Genomic DNA, 16,607 nt, shown 5'->3' on the forward strand with positions numbered 1-16,607 from the left:
CCGTAATAAAACAAAAATGTATTTTTTTTAAAAGAATAATGTTTTATTTAAATATATTAAAGATAAACACAAGATATCGTGTATGTATATATTGTACACCTAAAGGTAAAAATTATTACCGTATACATGAAGAACCTCAAACCACCTTCTTAAAAAAAACATCCACCTAACATCAACAAAACGGTCATATATCTTGAACAAGTGTTTTTACTATTAAAAACTTCTTTTTTTTTTTAGCAATTTCATCATACTATAAACCAAATATTTAATGGAGGACTGAAATTAAAAAAAATAAAAATATGGGGGAGTGGGGAGAGGAATTTAGCAATCTTAGGACTATTTTTACAAAAATGTCCAAACAAGGTGAACGTGAAGCAAATATTAGATGAAGATTTTAACATAGATAAAGTTTTGGAAAATTGCTTTCCTGACATACAAAACTTTCTAATAACACATGGAAATTCCTAAAAAGCTCACAGCGGTAGTTAACTACCGTTCAGCAAACCGGCAGCAGTTAACTACTGCTAAATATTAGATGAAGATGTTAACATAGAAAAAGTTTTGGAAAATTGCTTTCCTGACATACAAAACTTTCTAATAACACATGGAAATTCCTAAAAAGCTCACAGCGGTAGTTAATTACCTGTCAGCAAACCGGCAGCAGTTAACTACTGCTAAATATTAGATGAAGATGTTAACATAGATAAAGTTTTGGAAAATTGCTTTTCTGACATGCAAAACTTTCTAATAGCACATGGAAATTCCTAAAAAGCTCACAGCGGTAGCTAACTACCGTTCAGCAAACCGGCAACAGTTAACTACCACTAAAACCAGCGGTAGTTAATTGTTGATGCGTTCGTTCTGGGATTCGACCTCTTTTTTCATCGTTCAACCTCTTTTTCATCATTCAACTATTTTTTTATCATTCAACCTTTTTTTTATCATTCAACCTCTTTTTTCAACATTTTTTCCCTATAAATATCCTCTCAACCTTCACCATTTCCTCACATTCTCTCCTCCTCATTGTCCTCCCTCCTCTTCCTTCTACAACAACAATGTTGTTTTTTCATCATTGACCTTTCATTGAAAGAGGCCTCTTTGAAAATTTGAAAATTTCAAGAGGTTTCTTTGAATTGGTTTTACCCCAGGATTTAGGGTTTAGGGTTTATGGTTTGTGGTTTTTTTTTATTTTGTTTTAACCCAAGTGGAGGTTAAACAACAAGAGTGCAAAGGTGAGGAACAATTTTGGGTCATCTTGGTGTTGTCTTGTATGAGTATCTTGGAGAAGAGTATCCAGAAGTTCTAGGTTCAATTTTTGGTGCTCTCAAGTCAATTGTTAATGTTATTGGTATGACGAAGATGACTCCACCCATTAAGGAATAAATGTACGACGAAGATGTTATTGCTAATGTTAATGTTATTGGTATGACAAAGCAGATTTAGTTTTACCTCATTGTAAATGTATCATTATTTTAATATTAATAAAATGAGATTTTATATCTATTACTTGTGTTCCTTTATTTTTGTTTATAATTCCATTTATTTTATGATTGTATATGGAATAAATAACTTCGAATAAAAAATGTGTATTAAAGAATAAATAAATTCGAAAAAAGACTAATTAAACTCAGCATGAATTCAAATAAAAATTATGTATTAAATAAATTCGAATAAAAGTTACATTACATTACATAAAGTTCCTAAATATGTCTTATCATTACATTACATTCGGGTAGAGGTATGTGGTACAACAATTGTGACATTCATCGTCATCACATAAAGAATGAGGTGCATTTCGTGACACTCATCTTATATGAAGGAATTCAATATCATAACTTATATAGTTGGTTCTGCATAATACTTGTTGTTTTGAAAGGAACAATAGAACTTCCGGGTGAATGCTTGAGAGCTGTCGTTTAACAAGTTTGTTTTATCTCATTTTAGAGGTAAGACAATTGTTATAGTTGGAATGTGCATTCCCTACCTAATCACGATCTTCTAGCGGAATCAAACTGTTGAGAGTATCTTCATTTGATCTCTACAACGTGACAAACATATCGATCACCAGAACCATGTTGTGCTGCCCAAAAATCGAGAACATGCTCCTCAAATCGTCGTCATTCTTTAATTCTAGCCGACTAAACGTTATTCTCCCGTTGTCCAACGTTGGACGTTCATACCAAATGTATTGATCCTCCTTGTGTCTCCGGGGTTGAGTCCTTGGTTGATTTGATCCAGTTGATCCTTGAGACCTTTTAACGTGACATTAATGTACCGAACCTTGAAAATCTGAGGATTTCCAACGTTGAAGCGTATGCAAACACTGAACAAATCGGTCATTGTTTCAAACCTACCTGCACCATAAAAAATTAAACAATGAATGAAAAACTCATTCAAACATTTCATCAAACACTTGGAGTGCAAATTATACATAAACCCTAAAAAACCTAAATAAACCCTAAAAAAATTATAAAACTCGAGAAAAAATATATATTTAAGCAATATAACTCCATTATAACAAGTATTCATAATATTTGTTAATAGCATTTCTGATCTATAACATAACTCTATTAAAATAAATAAATCAAAATTTAAAAATTAAACTACAACTAAAATTATAAACATTATACCAGCTAAAATTTATGATAATAGCCTAAGTGATTACTTACTTGTGATTTAGTGGCAAAAAATTTGGATGATTAGAGTTTTTAGAGAGAGAGAGAGAGATTAAAAATTGAAATGTTTAGAGAGAGAGAGAGAGAGATTGATATATATATAGAGAGAGAGAGAGAGAGAGAGAGAGAGAGAGAGAGAGAGAGTAATGAAAGAGTGGTTGGAAGCTGGGTTCTGAGTTGAATGTGTATCATGTGCAGCGGTAGTTAACTACCGCTGGCCTCAGCGGTGGTTAACTGCTGCCTGATATGCCAACGGTAGTTAACTACCAGTGGGGGTAATTTTGTATTTTCCATGTGTTATTAGGAACTAATAAATGTCTGAAAAGAAATTTTCAAAGTTTTGTTCACACGCGAGAGAAGATTCACCCGCATTTACATAATCTACCAAGAATGAAAAAAAAAAAACTCCTGACTTCTAATTAGAACAAACATTACTTCAATGGATCCAATGAATTTTGTGCACTCCCCCCCCCCCCCCCCCCCCCAAAAAAAATAAAAATAAAAATAGGAAGAGATTCATTGAGAGACATTATACCTAACCTAAGTGAGTCTTGAAGAAGGAAAGAAATTAAAATGGTAACAAAGACAAGACAAATTTAATAAGAATAAATGATCACACATCGATAAGTGTTTGTTCATCCAACTAGACATATGTTTGCGGATACTTTCTATAAGAGGATTCTAGATGGTACGGCGGTGTGGGTTACCACTAATAGGCAAACCTAGATACATAAAAGGGATAACACAAATTTTTCAATTCACACCACATCAGCTTAAATTGTGCATGACTCTGTAAAATTTAGCCCTACCAGCAGACTTTTATGAAATTTCACCTTTAACCCTGAAATGAGTTCAAATAAGATCAAATTTACCTTCAAAGCTCTGACATTACCCCATCCCCTTTCCCCCACAATTAGTGTGTCATCAACAAGTTGTAAATGCAATATGTGCAACTCAGAGTTCGACCCAACACCATAACTAGTGTATAACCCCGCTTCAAGAAATGACTTTAACATCACATTAATATCTTCGCTAGCTAACAAGAACAAAAAATGTGATAAAGGGTCCCCTTTTAGATACCCCTACCCATATTAAACTCATTAGTCGGATTACCTATACCCTACACTGATGTCATTGCCTACCCAATACACTCCATAATCCAATGACATCATTTATCCAAAAAAAAAAACCATCTTCAACGTATCAAAGTTCAAATAACTCCACTCTACATGATCATATGCTTTTTCAAAATCCACTTTAAATAGAATGAGTTCCTCCCTTACGTCTATGGGCATCGTCCACTAGCTCATTAGCAATAGCAATCCCATCAAGAATTTGTCTCCCTTTCACATAAACTGGTTGACATTTAGAAACAACATTACCGATGACTAACCTAAGTCCATTAGCTAACACGTTCGTTAGAACCTTGTACGTACATACATCCAATAAGAGAAATAGGGCGAAAATCAGAAAATTGTTGAGGACTTACCTTTTTTAGGATCAGAGCTATTAAAGTACAATGGGATCCTCAAACTAGCTTCCTATTAGAATAAAACTCATTCATCAAACTCATAAAATCATCTTTAAACTCCCCCTAAAAATCCTTAAGAAACCCAAAATCGACACTATCCAATCCTGGACTTTTAAATTTGTCGAAACTTCAAACTGCTCTCTTGATCTCCTATTCGACTCACCAACTGATATGCATGATCTCTACTTAGAGTTTTAAAAGGAAAATTTTAACTATTTATTAGCTCATTCCACTATTCTCTCTAAAATTAATATTTAAGTATAGTATATATAAAATAATAATTAATGTTGCTTTGAATTTTGAAAATCACAAATACGTATGAACAAATTGTTTACAAAAGTGACAGTTTAAAAGAAACAGACTTCGTATATATAATATAGGCTAAATTAAGTCTTTTAAGTTATTTAATTGTAACAAACTGGTCATTTAAGTTTTTTTCATACCAATTAGGTCCTTTAAGCAAATTCACCTTTAAGTTATTTTAACAAACTGTACATTCAGTTTATTTACATTTTTTTTTTTAAGAAGGCAAAATGAAATATATTATAACCAAACTACTCTCAACCCAACACAAGGCGTGTCAGAGAAGAGAGCAAAAGATACAAAGTCATCCAACAAAGCTAGAAGAGAAAAAATAACATAAATAAGTCAATGCCCATACATTGCAAATGGCTAAGCCACCACCTATGATAGTCAAAAGCAAGGTTTATGAATTTTGCCTTTAACCACCAGAAGGAAATGAGTTTAACATTATCTAAAAGTTTAATAATTGAGCATTTTTTGTTACTGAAAATTCAACTATTCATTTCCTTCCAAATGATCCAAGTGCAAGCACACCAAATAAGAAACATAATTGAAGTCTTCGCTTTTGATGTACCTGTTAAATTTCCAAAATGAATAAAATGATCTGATAACAAAATCGGATGAGCCAAATTAAAAACCAGCCAATGACGATCTTAATGCCATAACGGACCAATTAACGAACAATCCAAAAAAAGATGAGTCACAGACTCTCTTTGACAGCATCCACCAACACAAAGCTGAGCATCTTGGAAAACTATACTTTGTCTGCATAAATTCTCCTTTGTAGGTGATCTATTTCTAAGCAGCCTCCACACGAACACCGACACCTTTAAAGGAACATGTTGCTGGCAAATGGAATCTGACATCCTCACCCGCATGATGAGAATTGTCACTAGTGAGAATACGGTACACACCGCGCACCGTGTACCCACCATCGGGATCAGGAGACCAAATCCAACGATCTAACATAGTATCCTGCAAAAATATGTTAGCAAGAACATCCCTACACTTCGCTAACAACTCCTCCTCCCACGCCAACAATCTCCTCCTCCACTTCCAAGCCTCCCCTCCATCTCCCCGCCCATACTGATACATCTCTGCCATAGACGCTGACTTATTCTCAGAGAAGACAAAAGGACACCTAAACTTGACACACAAAGCAACATCACCTATCCACCTGTTCGTCAAATAAAACGAATCTTCCTCATTACCGACCTTACGACGTAAATTATCCTCAAACCACCCTTCCATCCCCCCCCCCCCCCCCCCCCCCCCCCCCGTATCTCGCCACCAACACCCTAAACCATAAGCTATCTCTCTCCAATACCATCCTCCAACACCACCTACCAAGTAAAGCAACATTAAACTCCTTAATCCGCCTAACCCCTAACCCTTCATGTTCTCTACATTATATTTAACAGGACAACGAACAAGTATTATTATTTTTCTATAATATTCTTGGTTATTTATTTTTCACTATTTCTCGTTGCAATAAATAATAAAAGTAGTATTGACAATTAAATCTTAAAAACAAAAAGTAAATAGGGAAAAAAAAAAAAAGTAATTAAGAACAAAGTAGCGTAAAGTATATAATTTACTTTTGACTTATATTCAGACCAGACTAATTACCTAACTTTTTTTTAAAGAAGACCAGACTAATCACCTAATTTAACTAGACAACTATAACTTTATTAATTTGTTTATTTTCAACTAATATCATTTAAATTTTCACACTAGACTAGAACCAAAAATACGATTACTTCTCTAATTATATCATTGCACGTCCTTCCCTTTCTTAAGTTTTTTTTTTTTTTTTTCTCTTTTGAAGTGAACAAAATTTTACACACACATGACTCATGTTAACTACTGAGGCTTCAATCTAACTAAAAAAGTATTAACATAAAATTTGACCAAACCCAGAAGTTTGCTCAAACTAATAATATTTTAGCATGATCATTTTACACAGACTTAAATGTACAAATTAACTACACCAATAGTCCATCAAATGTGAAGAAATAGTGCATCATCAATGGCATCACCAAAATATTAAACTAGTATAAATAAAATTTTAATGAAGAACGTGATTCATGTAACCGACATAACTTCATTAGGACAAAACCTTGAGGTTAATTGGATGTTGACATTGATAATGACCCACCCAATGAATATCAAATGTAGCATTCTCACTCACATAAATCATTAAAATTGTGATTAAACACTGAAATAATAAAAGGTATCCTATGATCACACAATAGTACAAAAAAATAGTATACTATAAAAATCATTATTGAAGCATCAAGCTAAGCCAAGCCACCAAAGATGGCTCAGATCCTAAGAGTTTATCTCAAAAGCTAATAAACTTTTTTTTACTCAACTAATATCAATAAATAATTCTTATAAAAATATTGTGTTATTTGAACATCAAAATACAGACGATGAATGACACAGGGACGCACCATGCATGGTTATCTCTATTTATCTGTTACGTTTTATCTTCTACAATATTCACACATGTGAAAACTACACAAAATAACCAAAGAATGTCGTATTTGACATCAAAATTTTAAAATAAAATATTTTTTAAAATAGAAAAAGTTAGAAATAAAATATACATAAATGTCACTACAAAGATGGGAAAAAGGAAAAAATAGGTAATATTCACAATGTACAGGTGGAAGAAAATTGTGTAACAGGACCAATAAGTTTTGGATATAAAGCTAGCAATTGATGAGTTTAATCTGCCCCTCATGATAAGAACTCAAATAAGTTAAAGCCAACATATATAGATACATGCATATCATCACAAGGCAAAGACACAAACACACTCTCTCCCTCAAAAAACATTCCTCACCTAATTCATATGATGTTTGAATTAGACAATATGGAATATAGTCAATATAGTTATTCAGCAGAAGCAGGAGAAGAAGAAACATACACAACTAGTAGCACATCTTCCATGAGAAAGAAGAAAAACAAGAATACAAAGAGGTTTAGTGATGAACAAATCAAATCATTGGAAACTATGTTTGAGACTGAGACAAGACTTGAACCAAGAAAGAAGTTGCAATTAGCTAGAGAGCTTGGATTGCAGCCAAGACAAGTTGCTATATGGTTTCAAAACAAAAGAGCTAGATGGAAATCAAAGCAACTTGAAAGAGAATACAACAAACTTCAAAATAGTTACAATAATTTGGCTTCAAAGTTTGAATCTATGAAGAAGGAAAGACAAACATTACTAATACAGGTACTTAGTAGTTGCTAATTAGTAATAATTTTCATATAAATTTGTTTGCTTAGAATGGACTAACATATGTCATATATCCAATTCAATTTTAATTTTTAATCCATTTTGAAATGTTGACAAGATATCGCGCGAAATTATTATTAATAACGGTGGCACTAATAGTTATTTTACAATTGTCACATGTCCACTGAAGATACAAAGTCAATCTCTTACCACTGAGTTGATACCGATGAACACGATGGTTATTAGGGTCACTTAAATTACTAATATATTACATTTTTGTATTGATTATTATCATATAGTTAATCATATAGTAATTTGACTGGTTTTCATGTTCAACAGTTGCAGAAGCTGAATGATCTAATACAAAAGCCAATAGAGCAAAGTCAGAGTAGTTCACAAGTTAAAGAAGCAAACAGCATGGAAAGTGCAGCAGAAAATGGAGGAAAAATCAAATGTGAGGCTGAGGTGAAACCAAGTCCTTCAATGGAAAGATCAGAACATGTACTTGATGTTCTATCAGATGATGATACAAGCATAAAAGTTGAATACTTTGGTTTAGAAGATGAAACTGGTCTTATGAATTTTGCTGAACATGCTGATGGTTCTTTAACATCACCAGAAGATTGGAGTGCTTTTGAATCAAATGATTTGTTAGGTCAATCAAGTTGTGATTATCAATGGTGGGACTTTTGGTCTTGAATGAAACAGAGGAGGCAAAATTATGTGGAGGAAATATATGCAAAATTTATGATGTTAGAATCATCATTGTTTTGTTGAAGAAGTTGTCAGGGGAAAATCAAGGGTCATTTTGTTTTTTTGTACAACATAATCATTAGTTTGTAGGAAATGATTTTCATCTCTGCGGTTTGATCATGTTTGGATAAATAACTTAATTAAGCGCTTATAGTAATAATAAAAGACAAAATAAAATCAAATTTGTTTTCATATAAGTTATAAGTTGTTTTCAAAGGCTATTCTGGGGAGTTTATGGAAGTAAGCTGATGGGCATCTCATAAGCTGTTTCGATAAATTCTTCAAAAGAGTCATACAAGTGCGTGCAAACAAGTTAATCCAAATAGACCTTTTAAGCCATAACCAAAGTTCTTTTAATGTTGACATTCGCCAATAGTTAATGTAGTCTACTATTGCGTTTAGTTCAACTGAAACAACTAAAAATGTGATAATAGTCATTTTGGTACCTGAATGTGTAACAAGTAGCCACAATAGTCCCTCAATGTATCGAAATTTCAAAATAATCATTGATTGTACACTTCGCTAGTCAAAATAGTCCATGACATTAAAATACTTCGTTAATATTGTCATATTAGTTCTTTAATATACTACTTATTGTCATGTCAGTCATTATAAGTATTTACTTATTGTCATTTCATTCCTTATATGAAAAGAGTTATTATGATTATTGATGGATTATTTTAGCATCATGAACTATTTTGACTAACAAAGTGCACAATCAATGACTATTTTAGAATTTTGATACATTAAAGGACTATTGTGACTACTCCTTACACATTCAGGGACCAAAATGACTATTATTCCAATAAAAATGCTTAAGAATAACCAAAAGGAGATGAATACTTGAGAATAAAGGAAGCCAAGTGTAAGACCCATAATTTAGCTGCCACTAAATTTAGGGCTTTGTATTTTGTTTTAATGTTTTCTTTGTTAATAAATGATATTTTGTCGAAAAATTATTTTGATTCCAAAACTATTATTTTGAAAGGAAACTTGAAGAGCAAGTTAGTTATGTGAGATCTAGGAATGACTCACATATATTGTTTTTCTATTCTGGGTGATTGAGTATGATTTTCATGATGTTTGTTAAGAATGATTATGTTTTTTTTGTGACTTGAGTTAAGGGGAATGCATGAGTATGTGTTTTCTTAATCTTGTTGAGCATTTTTGCGAGTTTGGGGATTCGGGTAGAATCAAATATGAATTCGCCTGCAAATGAAATATTAATGGACCTTGAGAGTCATTATATTCATCCAGGGAATTTACTATTCGTTTTGGGAATTTAGCAACATCATATCTACTGGTTGAGAAAAATTTCGAAAAGAAAATATTAGGGAATGAATAGTGGTTTTTGAGTAAGGAGACAATTCTAAGATGTTTGAGACTGGTTAGAAGTTCATCAGAGTTAGGATAGAACTTTGTCAGTTACGTGTACCTTGAACCGCGAGAACCGTGTCCGGTTTATTTCCAAAACCAAAACTCTATAAATAGAGGTTCATGCCACTTTTTATCAAAAAAATCAAGACTTTCTCTCTCTTCTCTCTCTCATTTCCGCAACTTTTCTTGCCTCCACGGTTTCGGGGCCGTAACTTCTTCGTTCCTTGTCCGAATCGCGCAAACGAGATATCAAAACGTAGCCCTTCACGTTTCCTATCTTCCTACGCGTGATTCACTGTCAATAGATGAGGTATTCCCCCCCTTTTTCCTCTTTTAAATCTCGGTTTTGAGCATTTGTTGGTGTTGGGTGTCGAGATTCGATTTTCTTGCGTGATGCTATGTATTAATGTTGTTGGGTAAGTCCGTATGAGTATAGATCTGAAAGAAAATTTACGATCCGTTCATTTTAAAGTTTTAGTGTTTTTCGAAAAGTGTCGAAATGCGAATTTTATTTGATATTTATGCTTTAGACAAGTAAATGAGTTGATTCAACCGATTAGTTTTTGAAAAAAGTTGTCTGGACGAAAGGGCTGAAACGTGCAAGGGTATTTTCGTCATTTTTTAACTGTTTAACTGTGAAAATGAGTTGACCAATGGCTTTGCGTCGTCGAGACATTCTAAATGGACCTATGGTTCGCGACGTTCCGACGACGGATGAATTTATTATGATTTTCTGAAAATAATGTGTCTGAGCTAACGCTGGAAGTGATTGCTGACACTATCAGAGTTCGAATTTTTATGTTTGAACTGTTGAATGGTGAAAATATTGTCTGTGAATTTGTGTTAGGTTGACTGAGCCAGAGGCTCTGGTATACGATGTAAACACAAAGGAGACTCTGTCGAAAATTCGTCATGATCATTTTGACTTAGGTTTTGGGTGGTTTCCAAAAGATGTTTCAAAACGGAAAATATTTTGAAGTTTCATCTGGGATTGATAAATATTTTATCAATTGCTTTGATCTTTTTAAGATCTCTTAAGAACTTAAACTATTTGAGAAAATACTCCCCTTAGGCAATTTTAAGGAAAAGTGACATATTATTCAGTCGGGGAAATATTTAAAAATAATTTAGAAACGATACTTCGTGATCATATTAAAAATGTTTTGAGAAGATAAACATGGGAAAGAAAAGTCCTTGCACGAAAAGAATTTCCTTAGATATTTTGTTAACTTTATGGTCATGATAAGACTTAAAAGTATTTTCAAGGATTTTGAGACGAATGTCATGTTGGAAAATATTTTATTTATGTTTTAGAAAATATCGAAGTTGATTTTATTTTCGAGAGTTGCTAAGGTTTCACCTAGAATGGGTAGAAAGCTGTAGAGCCGATATTTACCTAAGTTATTGTATCTGTTAGGATACTTAGCTCGAGGGTTTAGAGACGTTCCTGATGTAGATGCTTACGAGTTGTAGAGCTGTACATTATAAGGAATGCTTTGCTCAGGTAAGGGGCACTTTCTTCAACATCATAGTTACTTAAATGCCTGGATGGTGTATGTGCTATTGTGTGTATTGTGAATATGATACGTTAAGTGAATGTGTTTGCCCAGTGTGGGATTTGTTTGCAATCAACTTGATTATGATATGTTGATGTGCGTTGCTTTCATATGATTTGTGAATAAATATATGAAATGCATGTTGATTCATGAAATGTTGGTTGATATGAATTGAAAGATAATATGTGAACTGCCAGTTGAGACATGTTTTTATACTACATATGTTGAATGATGTATATGAGTTGCATTTGCACATATTGAGTGGACAATATATGCTCATGCATTTCATGGTACGTGTTAGTCCGTTGGACGCACGGGTCTTATAGTACGCGGTAGTTCGTGGAGACGCACGAACGCGCGGGGTGTGGACTGCCGTGAAGGAACCCACCTTAAATCTATGAGATTGGGTCTTATAAGACGCGGTAGTTCGTGGAGACGCACGAACGCGCGGGCTGTGGACTGCCATGAAGGAACCCACCTTAAATCTGGTCTTATAGTACGCGGTAGTCTGTGGAGACGCACGGACGCGCGGTGTGTGGACTGCCGTGAAGGAACCCACCTTAAATCTATGAGAATCATGATTTTCTTACCCTCTGCAGAGTGGATTATTCCGGAATCATTTGCATGTGATAGGCCAGTGGAGGTTGTATCACACATGTAGAGTCTGCATTTGCTAGGCTAATTGTGCATCATTATATTTTGCGTGAGGAATGTTTATGCTGATGCCATTTACCATGCTAGTATATATGCCTGCAATATTTTTGTAATTATGTTGTTAATAGATCGTGACCCTTTACATTAATCCGTGGATCGGGCTTTGCCCCATATCCAAATAGGGAGTGTGCTTTGCGGGAATAGCAAAGGCTTTGGAGGTGTAGCAGTTTGGCAGTCAGGCTTGATGCCATTAGTGGGATCTTGTACCATGTCATCCCAGTTCAGAGTTAAGGATCAGCTTAGATGTTTTACTTGTGGTGTCTTATGTTTATGTATTTTTACTTCTTTTGTTTGGGCACCACTGTAAATGATATTACCATGGGAAATGAATACTCGAACACTATTTTATACTTTCGTAGTGCATGATTTGATATTAAAAGCTCATTGCCTAATATTGTTTTATAAAATGTGACATTTGATTCAGATTGTATTGTTGGTAATGCTTTCAAAATGTTTTACTTACTCTGATTTTAAATTAAAGACGATCCTGAATCCTTTGGTGCATGACATTGAGTTATTTTAAAAAGAAAAAAAATGCACTCTTGTTTTGAAAATCGGGCTGTTACACCAAGAGAGCTTCAATTTATCATTTTTTTTTTTTTTTTGCAAAACTCAAATAAAATGTCTTTACAAAGAAGGGTTAATTATGTTTTTGGTCCCTACAAAATTGCGACCTTGTAAGTTTAGTCCTTACTTAATTTTAATAGCATTTTTAATCCCTACAAAAAATTTCTGCACTCAATATTAGTCCTTACTCAATCCAAATTTGTTTAATTTATGCTTAAACTCTTAAGTTTTTCAACAATTTTTTACAGGCGTGTTAAGAACGTTATTAAAAGGTCCTCCGAAAAAAATATCGCAAAAATTTGATTTCTACGTCCATATTTTTGTTACTTATATCTTAAACTTTTGTCGTTTTAAAAAATTCATATTTAATTTATTTCATGTTAAAAAATTATAGATTTTAGTAAATGAACCTTTCATAGTGTTCTAAACTTTTATAAAAAGAATCGTTAAAAAATTTAAGAGTTTAAGAATAATTAAACAAAATTTATTTTAGCAGGGACTAAAATTATAAGTAATTTTTTTTTTGTAAGGATTAAGCTATTAAAATTAAGTAAGGACTAAACTTACAAGGTCGCAATTTTGTAGGGACCAAAAACATAATTAACTCTACAAAGAATGAAAGAATCCTGCACATGGAAATTGGAGAGAAAGGGAAAAATAACTACTAATTAGTTGGCAATCAATTAATTTTTTAACCTAAAAACCAACTTGTAAAATTAGTTTTTAATATATTGCTTCTTTAATGCAGTTGATAAATGCATGCTAGTATAATAAGTTACTTAAAGTTGAAAACATCATATGTTTATCCAAAAGGAAAATATACCAATAGACAAAATTGACTTTTGAAAACATCATGAAGTATATAAACAAATTTGTGAATATTCAAAACAGAACAAACAAAATTTGTGTGAAGTTATATGGAAAATTGACTAGTAAACAATTTTTGTGGGAATATTCTGTAGTAGTTGTAGCAGTTTTATTCAGTTAAATAGGTAAAACACATAATTAATTTAAATTAAAACTAAAGTTACAAAATTAATATTGTTTATTATTTACACACGTTAGCGAAAACACAAAAGCGGATAGACGGGAGTGTCTGTCCTAATGTATAACATCTAACTATAGAGCTAAAATGATTTCTTTTTTTTTTTTTGGTACAAGAGCTAAAATAATTTCTGATATATCAAAGATGTGAATTAATGCTGACTATGCAGTACTAGTACTACCACATTATGCAGACACTTTAAGGGTGGAAAAAATCAAATTGACAAATCACATCGTACCAATTTTCTAGTTCAAGAGGTTGTTTCAGTTGAGTTATACCGACAAATTTATTGTGAAAAGACCAAGAGTTATAAATTTATACATGTGGAGGTTCACATGGGAAGGTACAATTGAAACATGTATGCATTATTATGTATGCATTATTATGTGATGACAATTGAAACATGAAAGTAGCATCATAGTAACAGAGCTTGATTTTACATTCTCTCTTTTTCTTTTGGGGTCTTGAATATCTTACATTGTTGAAAGAAAAATGATGTTTTCATATCAAAGGTATGCTATGAAACACCACAAAATTGCCAATATTACCTCATCGGCAGTTAACTGTCGATAGATTTAAACCAGCGGTTGTTAACTGCCAATGAAATTTGGAGTTAAAATTGTCATTTCATGATGTTTCAGCATTGAGTGAAATGTGAAAAGCAATTTTCTTGTCGAAATTTAGTGCATATTAACAAAGTGATTAGACTCAAGTAGTTAACGTGTTTCACTAAAAGAAGAATCGTTCGGGAGAACCCACATTCAATTCCTGAGTATAACAATTTTTGGTCAGGTTATATTTACTTCATGGTCAAACTCTAAAGGGAAATACTATTGATCCCGACAAAAATAATCACGAAATCATCACGACAGTACAAATCAAAATACCCTTCTCCAACTCTTTTCCACCCATATATTGTGTGTAGGCCATATCTAACGGCTACAATCTCTCTTGATAAGTTCGCTATGTTTTCTATCGGGATCAGTTGCACTGCTGAATTCTAAATTATCAAAACCTACTCCTTAGGAATCGGAAGGTAACCCCAAAAAAATTTACATGCCTATTTAAGTTGGTCATCAATTTGGAGTCAAATGGCTATTTCAGAATTAAAACAATATGCAAAACAAGACTTGGAGACTATTGAATTAAATTATGATATAAAGTTCATTAATAAGTTGATTGTATGATAATAAAAAAAATTGGTCAAAAAAAATGAAAATACAAAAAAAAAAAAATGCTGACAACTAAAGCTGCTAAAGAATGAAATGATTATACCAAACTATGAAACCATTGATGTTTGATTGTTTGCTTACATGCCCTGACTTTTGGACAAGTTCTTTACACCTGTGTTTGTTTGCGAGTTTGGAGGGGAAGGGAGGGGAAGATTTGAGAGAAAAGGAATGTGCAAGTGGAAGGAATAGAGGAAAATGGGAAGAGAGGGTTTTGGGGTTAACTTTTCTTCATGATGTTAAACCCTCCTCATTTGGGGAACTAAAAAATTATATTGAAGGAGGGTTTTGGGGGGTTTTGAAGGGTTTATATGAATTCTTCAAATTTAAACTATGTTTTTATGTTATTTTTAAAATTAAAAATATAGCAGTCATATGCATTAATTTAGCATTCTCTATAAAACTATTTTTTAACAAATTTGAAAGATTTCTCCATTTTTTTTCATATTTTCCACCCCTCAAAGTCTTCCCTCCCCCTCCCCTCCAAACTCGCAAACAAAGCCTTAGAAGTTAGAATCTAGAACATGAACATTCCTAATTTTCCTTTTGTCAAACACTCAATGTAAATTACCTTAATTACATTCAATTGCAATGTGACTTTCAGCCTCATATATATAGGCATTAAAGTTGAAGAAAGCACCGCTAACATGCTTTTATCGCATGTCTATGTGTATAGATATTGTATCTGCTCTTTGAATCAGATTATATGCTCATAAAAAATACTATTATCAATACATGAAGCTATTCGCACATATCAATTTCTTTTTTCTTGGATAGTATGGTATCAGAATTATACATAGCTTGTGCAGTCCAATACTCCATTTTTTTCCTTTTGTCAGGCTGAAGAATCACTTCCACTAGAGAAATCCCAGGATCTATCCTTGTTTCTCATAGCACAATCTTGTTTAAAATTAAAACTCACACTAAGGTACAAAGAATATTTGCTATTTTGTTTAGACTATTGTTATTTGAATATCAAAATACAGACATCATATATTCATATGTGACTATATTTATCTCTCTCTCTCTTTTATTTCTTTATCTAATACAACTTTTTTTTAAACAGAAAAAAAAATGTGCAAAGGCAACAAACCAATATATCCAAACTATTTTGGCAACTTTAGCTGTCACCTATCAACTGCAACACTAGAGAAATATTATTAAAGTAAAAACAAGGCTGGCATATGGTCTGTCGAGACTGGACTATGTTGCTGGACCTCAAATTTTTTGGGCCCAAATTTTTATTTTTATTTCTTATAGCAATAGCACTAAAATAATAGTTATATACATTAAAAGTGCAAAATATATATTGATCGCATAGCTTCAGTGGTGTGGCTACTTATTGTTGAGTGTGTGGTCATGGGTTCAAGTCCAACATCTGCTTCAATAAAAACCTTGTGAGAAAAATCAAAAGGGATAAAACTCTTCAAAGAAATTACAACCAGGAAGAGAACCCTTGACAATGATCAACACCTGCAAAGTCTAAAGTCAAAAATCCTTAATTTATTATGATATAAAGAATCTAAAATGCACAACAGAATATAATTTATTCAAATTAGATCATCCAATTTGGTCAATAGAAGTAATTTTGTCAGTACACTGGTTGTCTT

The 16,607-nt window shown here is 32.8% G+C and overlaps 1 protein-coding gene across 1 annotated transcript; it reads left to right on the forward strand.

Moving 5' to 3' along the window:
- The first annotated feature begins 7,249 nt into the window (after window positions 1-7,249).
- Window positions 7,250-8,706, forward strand: LOC146897459 (homeobox-leucine zipper protein ATHB-12-like). The gene is made up of 2 exons (XM_085739181.1): window positions 7,250-7,753; window positions 8,096-8,706. Exons 1-2 carry the CDS (start codon window positions 7,370-7,372, stop codon window positions 8,453-8,455), a joined length of 744 nt encoding a protein of 247 aa, XP_085595307.1. The 5' UTR covers window positions 7,250-7,369; the 3' UTR covers window positions 8,456-8,706.
- The last annotated feature ends 7,901 nt before the right edge of the window (window positions 8,707-16,607 follow it).

This window comes from Medicago sativa, chromosome 8 (assembly GCF_051527215.1).
Source record: "Medicago sativa cultivar Bolivia chromosome 8, Bolivia_mono, whole genome shotgun sequence".
In the NCBI taxonomy this organism is placed as follows: Eukaryota; Viridiplantae; Streptophyta; class Magnoliopsida; order Fabales; family Fabaceae; genus Medicago; species Medicago sativa.

What these genes read in the sequence shown, in the direction of transcription:
- LOC146897459 (XM_085739181.1), top strand. Translation starts at nt 7,370, where the DNA reads ATGATGTTTGAATTAGACAATATGGAATATAGTCAATATAGTTATTCA. An exon ending in GACAAACATTACTAATACAG is followed by an intron (nt 7,754 to 8,095) that starts GTACTTAGTAGT and finishes CATGTTCAACAG; the next exon opens with TTGCAGAAGCTGAATGATCT.